Source organism: Oncorhynchus mykiss, chromosome 1 (assembly GCF_057628025.1).
Source record: "Oncorhynchus mykiss isolate SJ-2025 chromosome 1, ASM5762802v1, whole genome shotgun sequence".
Taxonomy (NCBI): Eukaryota; Metazoa; Chordata; class Actinopteri; order Salmoniformes; family Salmonidae; genus Oncorhynchus; species Oncorhynchus mykiss.
The window spans coordinates 34872389-34885000 of record NC_143022.1 but is presented as its reverse complement, the minus strand read 5'-3'; the positions used below and the strand labels follow the sequence as shown (position 1 = coordinate 34885000).

General features: G+C 43.1%; 1 protein-coding gene across 7 annotated transcripts in view; it reads right to left on the bottom strand.

Moving 5' to 3' along the window:
* pclob (piccolo presynaptic cytomatrix protein b) overlaps positions 1–12612 on the bottom strand; it is a 109967-nt gene that overhangs the window by 35347 nt on the left and 62008 nt on the right. For 4 of the 7 annotated variants that reach the window (XM_036976084.2, XM_036976089.2, XM_036976091.2 and 1 more), the window contains 2 exons: positions 12081–12107; positions 6489–6580 (listed from right to left, as the gene is read on the bottom strand). In XM_036976084.2, coding sequence (XP_036831979.2) covers positions 6489–6580; positions 12081–12107 — 119 coding nt within the window. The remainder of the gene's footprint in view (positions 1–6488; positions 6581–12080; positions 12108–12612) is intronic. The other 3 variants (XM_090229521.1, XM_036976094.2, XM_090229545.1) reach the window with 1 other exon arrangement.

Genomic DNA, 12612 nt, shown 5'->3' with positions numbered 1-12612 from the left:
GTTGCAGTCATTTCAGTCGCTGTAGTAGCTGACATGTATAGCGTTGAGACACACATGGACACATTGGCTTTACTCAAAGCCATGATTCATGGCATTGATTCTACCTGGATTATGTTGGAGGGGCTTCCATTAAAGAACCCCATCTGTGTTATGTTAGACAGGTAACTGTTTATCCACAATATAGCAGGGGGTGTGAAGCCATAACACAAACATTTTTCTAACAGCAGAATATGAACAATAATGTCAAAAGCCTCACTGAAGTCTAACAAAACAGCTCCCAAAATATTTTTACCATCATTTTCTCTCAGCCAATCATCAGTCATTTGTGTAAGTGCTGTGGTTGTTGAATGCCCTTCTCTATAAGCGTGCTGAAAGTCTGTTGTCAATTCATTTACTGTAAAACAACATTGTATCTGGTCAAACGCAATTATTTTAAAAAAGTTTACCAAGGTTTGGTAACAGGCTGATTGGTCGGCTATTTGTGACCAGTTTCAGGAAACTAGGCGTATGTCGCAAGTCACGACTTCACAGGAGAGGCATTTGAACGTTTATTTAAAAAAAAAATCCGTTATTTGGCAGAAATGCCTTCTGGAACATTTGAACTTTCATGTGCCTTAAAAAACTTGTATGCCATCTGTAAATATTAAATACATTGTTTATTTATTTATTTTATTTATTTTACCTTTATTTAACCAGGTAGGCAAGTTGAGAACAAGTTATCATTTACAATTGCGACCTGGCCAAGATAAAGCAAAGCAATTCGACAGATACAACGACACAGAGTTACACATGGAGTAAAACAAACATACAGTCAATAATACAGTATAAACAAGTCTATATACAATGTGAGCAAATGAGGTGAGAAGGGAGGTAAAGGCAAAAAAGGCCATGGTGGCAAGGTAAATACAATATAGCAAGTAAAACACTGGAATGGTAGTTTTGCAATGGAAGAATGTGCAAAGTAGAAATAAAAATAATGGGGTGCAAAGGAGCAAAATAAATAAATAAATTAAATACAGTTGGGAAAGAGGTAGTTGTTTGGGCTAAATTATAGGTGGGCTATGTACAGGTGCAGTAATCTGTGAGCTGCTCTGACAGTTGGTGCTTAAAGCTAGTGAGGGAGATAAGTGTTTCCAGTTTCAGAGATTTTTGTAGTTCGTTCCAGTCATTGGCAGCAGAGAACTGGAAAGAGAGGCGGCCAAAGAAAGAATTGGTTTTGGGGGTGACTAGAGAGATATACCTGCTGGAGCGTGTGCTACAGGTGGGAGATGCTATGGTGACCAGCGAGCTGAGATAAGGGGGGACTTTACCTAGCAGGGTCTTGTAGATGACATGGAGCCAGTGGGTTTGGCGACGAGTATGAAGCGAGGGCCAGCCAATGAGAGCGTACAGGTCGCAATGGTGGGTAGTATATGGGGCTTTGGTGACAAAACGGATTGCACTGTGATAGACTGCATCCAATTTGTTGAGTAGGGTATTGGAGGCTATTTTGTAAATGACATCGCCAAAGTCAGTTTTACAAGGGTATGTTTGGCAGCATGAGTGAAGGATGCTTTGTTGCGAAATAGGAAGCCAATTCTAGATTTAACTTTGGATTGGAGATGTTTGATATGGGTCTGGAAGGAGAGTTTACAGTCTAACCAGACACCTAAGTATTTGTAGTTGTCCACATATTCTAAGTCAGAGCCGTCCAGAGTAGTGATGTTGGACAGGCGGGTAGGTGCAGGTAGCGATCAGTTGAAGAGCATGCATTTAGTTTTACTTGTATTTAAGAGCAATTGGAGGCCACGGAAGGAGAGTTGTATGGCATTGAAGCTTGCCTGGAGGGTTGTTAACACAGTGTCCAAAGAAGGGCCGGAAGTATACAGAATGGTGTCGTCTGCGTAGAGGTGGATCAGAGACTCACCAGCAGCAAGAGCGACCTCATTGATGTATACAGAGAAGAGAGTCGGTCCAAGAATTGAACCCTGTGGCACCCCCATAGAGACTGCCAGAGGTCCGGACAACAGACCCTCCGATTTGACACACTGAACTCTATCAGAGAAGTAGTTGGTGAACCAGGCGAGGCAATCATTTGAGAAACCAAGGCTGTTGAGTCTGCCGATGAGGATGTGGTGATTGACAGAGTCGAAAGCCTTGGCCAGATCAATGAATACGGCTGCACAGTAATGTTTCTTATCGATGGCGGTTAAGATATCGTTTAGGACCTTGAGCGTGGCTGAGGTGCACCCATGACCAGCTCTGAAACCAGATTGCATAGCAGAGAAGGTATGGTGAGATTCGAAATGGTCGGTAATCTGTTTGTTGACTTGGCTTTCGAAGACCTTAGAAAGGCATGGTAGGATAGATATAGGTCTGTAGCAGTTTGGGTCAAGAGTGTCCCCCCCTTTGAAGAGGGGGATGACCGCAGCTGCTTTCCAATCTTTGGGAATCTCAGACGACACGAAAGAGAGGTTGAACAGGCTAGTAATAGGGGTGGCAACAATTTCGGCAGATAATTTTAGAAAGAAAGGGTCCAGATTGTCTAGCCCGGCTGATTTGTAGGGGTACAGATTTTGCAGCTCTTTCAGAACATCAGCTGAATGGATTTGGGAGAAGGAGAAATGGGGAAGGCTTGGGCGAGTTGCTGTTGGGGGTGCAGTGCTGTTGACAGGGGTAGGAGTAGCCAGGTGGAAAGCATGGCCAGCAGTAGAAAAATGCTTATTGAAATGTTCAATTATGGTGGATTTATCAGTGGTGACAGTGTTTCCTATCTTCAGTGCAGTGGGCAGCTGGGAGGAGGTGTTTTTATTCTCCATGGACTTTACAGTGTCCCAGAACTTTTTTGAGTTAGTGTTGCAAGAAGCACATTTCTGCTTGAAAAAGCTAGCCTTGGCTTTTCTAACTGCCTGTGTATAATGGTTTCTAGCTTCCCTGAACAGCTGCATATCACGGGGGCTGTTCGATGCTAATGCAGAACGCCATAGGATGTTTTTGTGTTGGTTAAGGGCAGTCAGGTCTGGGGAGAACCAAGGGCTATATCTGTTCCTGGTTCTACATTTCTATAATGGGGCATGACCCATTACGGATGCAGGCAATGAGGCAGTGATCGCTGAGATCTTGGTTGAAGACAGCAGAGGTGTATTTAGAGGGGAAGTTGGTTAGGATGATATCTATGAGGGTGCCCGTGTTTAAGGCTTTGGGGAGGTACCTGGTAGGTTCATTGATAATTTGTGTGAGATTGAGGGCATCAAGTTTAGATTGTAGGATGGCTGGGGTGTTAAGCATGTTCCAGTTTAGGTCGCCTAGCAGCACGAGCTCTGAAGATAGATGGGGGGCAATCAGTTCACATATGGTGTCTAGAGCACAGCTGGGGGCAGAGGGTGGTCTATAGCAGGCGGCAACGGTGAGAGACTTGTTTTTAGAGAGGTGGATTTTTAAAAGTAGAAGTTCAAATTGTTTGGGTACAGACCTGGATAGTAGGACAGAACTCTGCAGGCTATCTTTGCAGTAGATTGCAACACCGCCCCCTTTGGCAGTTCTATCTTGTCTGAAAATGTTGTAGTTTGGAATTAAAATGTCTGAATTTTTGGTGGTCTTCCTAAGCCAGGATTCAGACACAGCTAGAACATCCGGGTTGGCAGAGTGTGCTAAAGCAGTGAATAGAACAAACTTAGGGAGGAGGCTTCTAATGTTAACATGCATGAAACCAAGGCTATTACGGTTACAGAAGTCGTCAAAAGAGAGCGCCTGGGGAATAGGAGTGGAGCTAGGCACTGCAGGGCCTGGATTCACCTCTACATCGCCAGAGGAACATAGGAGGAGTAAAAGCAATAAGCGGCTAAAAGCAATAAGAATTGGTCGTCTAAATGTTAAATTATGAGCCTAGTTGGTTTAGCCACAGAGAAAGACAGGAACCTTTCCGCTAGCCATGATTGACTGAAATAATGAATGGGCTGGACATACCGAGAGATGAGTTTGGATTGGTCTGCCCTGTAGCATCTTCTGTCTATAAAATGAGCTGCTCGTTATGCGTAGATAATCCTTTCTAATGCCGTTTTTTCAAAATATATAATGTTAGCCATGGAGAACTGCAAATGTGTTGCTACTGCTCTCAACCAGAGTGACTTGACACAAGATTATTGAGGTTATTCTTCTTATCTAAACTTGAGAGGTGAATTGATGTTATGCAAAGTTGTAATGTCTTCTCAAGTTTTTAGTTTTTTTCCTGTTTTACAGCTTCGATGTCTGGTGCTGTTGTCGCCAAGGAGCGTTCGGACTCAGTCGGGACCAGGTTTTAGCTGCTGCGCAAAGCTGACATCTTTCCTCCCATAGATGGTCTGCCTGTACCAGCAGCACCTGGACTGGACACAGCTAGACAAACTTATCTTTTTGAAAAGATCAGGGAGTTTTGCGAGGAAGAGGCTATGGACATCACATGCCCTGCACCAAAGTCAAGGGCAGAACAGAAACAGGCTCCCTGAATATAGATTCCCTTGTTCATGCGTGGTTTGGACGGACCAGTTAATCACTGGAGGCGAGATCCCAGCCATCAGCACTATCTTCAGTGCCTCTTGTCACATGACTCTCTCCTAACACATACGTTGATGCTACTTTTTTTATCCTGCTGTTCAGCCAATTTACCCCTGATTGATGGCATATATTTCACTGATATCCTTATTGATATTGTTCTTGAACATCATGTATATTGTTTTGTTCTTTCTCTACTGGTATTGACACTTCTTTTTTTTTTCTTTATATTTATTTTACTATCTATTTTTGATATTGCTACTTTGCAAGTAACCACTTGGCTGTACCGTTTACAACTTCTGGAGAGTCCCATCCACTTAACAAGATGTGGCTGGGGGTTATAGCATTTCTTTCACATGACCCATCAATTTAGAAAAGTGTGTCTGGGTAAGTGTCATCGAATATTTCTAAAATATTTTTATTTGGACACTTTCTGTTTACCTGGAATTTGTACTTATTGTTGGCTACAACTTTTTGTCTAAATCTTTACTACACTACTCACTGTTTAGCACATTACCTCACATGTGAATCCTTAAAGAGATGGGTGGGGCTGGCTTAAAAGGGTGTGAACAATTCTGAATGTGTGTAGACAATGAAAAGCTCTCCAGTAGGTGTACCAAAACATTCAAGGGCCATTTTCTCAAAAGTTGATCAACTTTCAAAGCAGAATTACTTTCGCATTGTTCCTCAAATGCAGTGTATGATATACCAGTTTGTAGCTCTGTGTCTCTGCTTTTAACCAATCTAAAAAACACAATTTCAAATTTTGATACATAAGACCAAATCAAGGCGGTCATCACATTTGAGCCAGTAAAGGGGGCTGTACTATTCTTGGGTAGCGGAATTACTTTTGCTTCCCTCCTGGCCAGAGGGCACACCCTTTTAGTAGGCTTAAATTGATGATATGGCAAATATTGTCCACTATTATCCTCAGTAATTTTCCATCTAGGTTGTCAGATCTTGATGGCTTGTCATTGTTGATAGACAACAATAGTTTTTTCACCACCTCCACACTCACATTACAAAATTCAAAAGTACAATGCCTTTCTTTCATAATTTGGTCAGATTTACTTTGATGTGTAGTGCCAGCGTTTGTTGCTGGCATGTTAGGCCTACATTTTCTAATCTTGCCAATGAAAACATAATTAAAGAAGTTGGCAATATCTGTGGGTTTTGTGATGAATGAGCCATCTGATTCAATGAATAATGGCCGAGTTTAACTTTTTCCCCCCAAAATTTCATTTAAATTTCATTTAAGGTACTCCAAAGCTTATTATTGGCATTCTTTGAATGATTTATTTTTGTTTCATAGTATTGTTTATTTTTATTTTTAGTTAGTTTATTCACATGATTTCTCAATTTGCAGTACATATGCCAATCGGTTGTGCTGCCAGACTTATTTGCCATTCCTTTTGCCTCATCCCTCTCAACCATAACATTTTTCAATATCTCACAATCCAAGGGGATTCAACAGTTTTTACAGTTATTTTCATAATGGGTGCGTGGTTATTAGTAACTGGATTAAGCAATTTTATAAATGTGTCAAGTGTAGCGTCTGGTTGCTCCTCATTACACACCACAGAGCAGCAAAAATTATTTACATCATCAACATAAAAATCCCTATACAACTTATTGTATGACCTCTTATACACTATATTTGGCTCAGCCTTTGGAACTTTGGTTTTCCTAGATATGGCTATTATATTGTGATCGCTACATCCTATGGATTTGGATACTGCTTTAAAGCACATTTCTGCAACATTTCATTCCTGTGCTGTTTGTAACTAACCTGATAGTTTGACTGATAACCTGAACCAGGTTGCAGGCACTGGTTACAGTTTGAGTACAACTCTGCTAAAGACAACATGAACAAAACAGGCACTATCAATGTATATTTAATGAGGGGGAAGATGTATATAGCAGTTTATGTATTAAATATTGTTCACTAATTTAGACTTATCCTATCCAGCTCCTCTCACCTGTCTCCTGTCCAGAGGCTGTCCATTTTCCTGATGTTGTCTCTCTGCAGGCTTATCAAACCAGTCAGTGTCCTCCCTCCTCAGGTGGTACGCTACACAGGGACAGAGATGGGGGCAGGGGGACACAGGGGTGGAGGGGACAGGGACACAGACAGAGAGGGGATACTCAATTGTCAAACACAATGTAAGCAGGATCGATGCCCAACTCCAAATAAACCACTAGCCTCCAGCCACGGACAATATACGCACTTATTGTAGATCTAAAGGTATTTGCAATATTTTAATAACTCCAAATCACTCTCTGGTAGGCTTGCCGGAGTCTACGTAATGTGGATGATCAGATCTACGCAGGTGTCTTGGGGTGGGAGCAAGATGGCAATGTGAAATTGGGTATAAGTAGCACCCCCTTTACAATACTTTATAAACACATCCTTTGCTCCATGTTTACTGCTCGTAAGTGATCAGTGATCAGAGCTGTCTGGAGAGGTGAAGGCAGCATGGTAGATAACCAGCTACTGTCCCATCCCCAGTACTATCAGATCAGTGAACATTTAAGAGACTGGATGGGGATGGATGTATTTGAACTACTGTAGGTACGTCATGCGCACATTGGCATGCAGAGGTCCCCGGTGTGTGTGTGTGCGTGTGCGTGTGTGTGTGTGTGTGTGTGTGTGTGTGTGTGTGTGTGTGTGTGTGTGTGTGTGTGTGTGTGCAGATTAACAGGTCATGCATAGAGAGAGTGAAACATCTCCACAGTGGGTCAAGGACACAGTAGACAGATTTTTAGGTGGAAGTGGAGTAGCGTCTTCCACAGTCACAGTACAGTTCCCTTTGCCCTGAGACAGTGAGGTAGTGCATGGTGTTATCAGGGTGATCCAACAGCATGATCAGTGTTACATCTATAATTGTGTGAGAGACCCTCGACACATACTTACCTAGTATTCAGACATACCACTGTTATGGTAACACATGTATGTAATGCAAATGTGAGCCGTATCTGAGCGACCTTGCAATAGTGCATGAACATGAATTCCAGAAATGGCATTGATATACACTATATATACAAAAGTATATGGACACCCTTCAAATTAGTGGATTTGGCTGTTTCGAACACACAGCCATGCAATCGCCATAGACCAACATTGGCAGTAGAATGGCCTTACTGAAGAGCTCAGTGACTTTCAATGTGGCACCGTCATAGGATGCCACCTTTCTAATAAGTCAGTTTGTCAAATTTCTCCTCTGCTAAAGCTGCCCCAGTCAACTGTAAGTGCTGATATTGTTAAGTGGAAACGTCTAGGAGCAACAACAGTTCAGCCGTGAAGTCATAGTCCACTCAAGCTCACAGAATGAGTGCTGAAGCGCGTAGCCCGTAAAACTTGTCTGTCTGCAGTTGCAACACACACTACCGAGTTCCAAACTGACATTGGAAGCAATGTCAGCACAAGAACTGTTCATCGGGAGCTTCATGAAATGGGTTTCCATGGCCAAGCAGCCACACACAAGCCTAAGATCACCATGCGCAATACCAAGCGTCTCCTCGAGTGGTGTAAACCTCACTGTTGTTGGACTCTGGAGCAGTGGAAACGCGTTTTCTGGACTGATGAATCATGTTTCACCATCTGGCATTCCGATAGACACATCTGGGTTTAGCAGATGCCAGGAGAACGCTACCTTCCCAATGCATAGTGCCAACTGTAAAGTTTGGTGGAGAAGGAATAATGGTCTGGGGCTGTTTTTCATTGTTCGGGCTAGGCCCCTTAGTTCCAACGAAGATAAATCTTAACGCTACAGCATACAATCATTTTCCAGACAATTCTGTGAACTTTGTGGCAACAGTTTGGGGAAGACCCTTTCCTGTTTCAGCATGACATTGCACCCGTGCACAAAGCGAGGTCCATACATAAATGGTTTGTCGAGATCGGTGTGGAAGAACTTGACTGGCATGAGCCCTGACCTCAACCCCATCGAACACATTTGGGATCAATTGGAATGCCGAGTGCAAGCCAGGCATAATCGCCTAATTGCTATTTTGTTTGTTTTTTCTCATTGTTTGTAACATATGATAGATAATGTTGCTGTTACCATCTCTTTTGACCGAAAAGAGCTTCTGGACATCAAAACAACTATTACTCACCTCGAACTGGACAAAGATTTTTTATTTAATGAGTCTGACGAGAAGAATATACTGCTTTGTCGAGACAAGGCCCAAATAGGCCGTCATCCGCATGAAGAAAATATGGAGAAAAAGGGAGGGGAGAGCGGGGAGCCTTAAAATAATTAGCCGAGTAGGTAAACCACCACAACCCTCCGTATTATTGGCCAATGTGCAATCATTAGAAAACAAACTGGACGATCTATGATTAAGACTATCCTGCCAACGGGACATTAAAAACTGTAATGCCTTATGATTCACCGAGATGTGGCTAAATGACGACATGGATAATATTGTGCTGGCTGGCTTCTCCGTACATCGGCAGGACAGAGGAGATATGTCTGGTAGCATGAGGGGCGGGGGTGTGTGTCTATTTGTCAATAACTGCTGGTGCGTGATGTCTAATATTATAGAAGCCTTGAGGTATTGCTCACCTGAGGTAGAATACCTTATGATAAGCTGTAGACCACACTATCTGCCAAGAGAATTCTCATCTATATTATTCGCAGCCGTCTATTTACCACCACAAACCGATGCTGGCACTAAGACCGCACTCAACGGGCTGTATAAGGTCATAAGCAAACAAGAACATTTTCAGCCAGAAGCGGCGCTCTTAGTGGCCGGGGACTTTAATGCAGGCAAACTTAAATCCATTTGACCTAATTTCTAACAGCATGTCACATGTGCAACCAGAGGAGAATATATATAGACATATACAAAGCTTTCCCTCGCCCTCCATTGAACAAATCTGACCATAATTCTATCCTCTTGATTCCTGCTTACAAGCAAAACTAAAGCAGGAAGTACCAGTGACTCGCTCAATACGGAAGTGTTCAGATGACAAGAATGCTACGCTGCAGGACTATTTTGCTAGCACAGACTTGAATATGTCCAATGGCATTGAGGTGTATACCACCTCAGTCACTGGCTTCATCAATAAGTGCATCGACGACGTCATCCCCACAGTGACCGTACGTACATATCCCAACCAGAATCCATGTATTACAGGCAACATCCACACCGAGCTAAAGGCTAGAGCTGCCGCTTTCAAGGAGCGGGACACTAATCCAAAAGCTTATAAGAAATCCCGCTAAGACTTCAGATGAACCATCAAACAGGCAAAGCATCAATACAGGACTAAGATTGAAGCTTCCCAGTGACGCAAGCCTACCAGATGAGCTTAATTACTTTTATGCTAGCTTCGAGGCAAGCAACACTGAAGCATGCATGAGAGCACCAGCTGTTCCGGACGACTGTGTGATCACACTCTCCATAGCCAATGTGAGTAAGGCCTTTAAACAGGTCAACATTCAAAAAGCAGCGAGGTCAGACGGATTACCAGGACCTGTACTCAAACGGATGAACTGGCATTTTCAACCTCGCCCTGACCAAGTCTGTAACACCTATAGGTTTCAAACAGACCACCATAATCCCTGTGCCCAAGAAAGCAAAGGTAACCCGCCTAAATAATTAGTAGCACTCACATTGGTAGCCATGAAGCACCCCAACAGATCCACAGATAACACAATCTCAATCGCACAGAATCATTTGGGTTTGGCCAGGGTAGGCCGTCATTGTAAATAAGAATTTGTTCTTAACTGACTTGCCTAGTTAAATAAAGGTTACATAGAATAAAAAAATACAAAATGTGAGAATGCTGTTCATTGACTACAGCTCAGTGTTCAACACCATAGTATCCACAAAGCTCATCACTAAGCTAAGGACCCTGGGACTTAACACCTCCCTCTGCAACTGGATCCTGGACTTCCTGACGGGCCGCCCCCAGGTGGTAAGGGTAGGCAACAACACATCTACCACACTGATCTGCAACACTGGGGCCCCTCAGGGGTGCGTGCTTAGTCTCCTCCTGTACTCCCTGTTCACCCCATGACAGCGTGGCCAAGCACGACTCCAACACCATCATTAAGTTTGCTGACGACATAACAGTGGTAACAGACATCACCGACATTGATGAGACAGCCTATAGGGAGGTCAAAGACCTGGCAGTGTGGTGTCAGGACAACAAACTTTCCCTCAATGTGAGCAAGACAAATGAGCTGATCTTAGATTATAGGAAAAGGATGGCCGAACAGGCCCTCATTAACATCGATGGGGCCGAAGTGGAGCGGTTTGAGAATGTCATGTTCCTTGGTGTCCACTTCACCAATGAACTATCATGGTCCAAACACACCAAGACAGTTGTGAAGAGGGCATGACAACACCTTTTTCCTCTCAGGAGACTGAAAAGATTTGTCATGAGTCCCCAGATCCTCAAAACGTTCAACATCTGCACCATCGAGAGCATCCTGTCAGGTTGCATCACCACTTGGTAGGGCAACTGCTCAGCATCTGACGGTAAGGCGCTACAGAGGGTAGTGCGTATGGCCCAGTACATCACTGGGGCCAAGCTTCCTGACATCCAGGACCTATATACTAGGTGCTGTCAGAGGAAGGCCCAAGAAATGTCAAAGACTCCAGTCACCCAAGTCATAGACTGTTCTCTCTGCTACCGCACGACAAGAGGTACAGGAGCACCAAGTCTAGGACCAAAAGGCTCCTTAATAACAGCTTCTACCCCCAATCCATTAGACTGCTGAACAATTATTCAAATGGCCTCCCAAACTGTTTACATTGACACCCCCCTTTGTTTTTACACTCCCACCACTCCCTGTTTATTATCTATGCATAGTCACTTTACTAATTACCTCGAATAACCTGTACACCCGCATATTGACTTGGTACCGGTACCCCCTGTATATAGCCTTGCTATTGTTATGTAATTATAATTTTTTTTTTAAACTTTTGTTTATTTAGTAAATATTTTCTTAACTCTATTTCTTGAACTGCATTGTTGGTTAAGGGCTTGTAAGTACACATTTCACTGTAAGGTCTACATGTTCTATTTGGCGCATGTGACAAATACAATTTGATCAGTGCACAACCTCACTAATGCTTTTGTGGCTGAATGGAAGCAAGTCCTCGCAGCAATGTTCCATCTAGTGGAAACTCTTCCCAGAAGAGTGGAGGGTGTTATAGCTGGAAAGGGGGGACCAAGTCCATATTAATGTCCATGATTTTGGGTTAGATTTTCAACGAGTAGGTGTCCACATACTTTTGATCATGTAGTGTATGTACAGACCCATTTAAATGTGGGTCATTCCAGATATGGATTGCTTAACCACTACAATATGATACGTTTACAGTACATTACCATCGACATATGAGTCATTCCATGATGAGTTTGATATATGTAAAGTACCATCCAAATATGGGTCATTCCAGAAATGGGTTTGATATGTTTGTGTGTATGATACCATCTACATCTGGTCATTGAGCACCATGGGGCGTGGGGTGTTGTGGGGTGGAGGCAGACATTGTCTAAGCTACATGGGGTTGGGATGTGGTCTGGACTAGACCGTTCACACTGCAGCTCTCACCTTCTATGTTCCAGTTGGGGCCTCCGGCTGGGGTGTAAAGTTATATGTTTAGAAACGGCTACAACACAACGTCAATGAATCTGAGACTTTTTCAGTGGGCTATGTCTCCATCCACTTACAGTGTATATCACATGCACTGGACTAAATCTAAGTCAGCACATGCTTTGTAAGCAAATAAATACATCTTATAACGTTATAGTCCATCAGGGAGTTTGCATTTCTGAAGCGAAGTGCATGAAAGATGTAAGTCATAATAGAGCAATTGTGAATAATTGTAAAATGATCTATCACAAATGCATGGGTATTTACTAATATATCATCGCGTTAGATACTGTAAAGACACATGGGGACTAAAGCAGTCTAAATATTAAAGGTAAACTCAGCTATATGACATCACAGTGTGGCGCCGTATTTGCTCTTGCCAATTGGCGCCTTTCCTTGACGCATGGCTGGGTATCATATTGCGGAGTGTCCCTTTAACATGGTGCTGCTGTATTAGTGGAGGGCAGGCAGCATTCTAAACTAGAATACT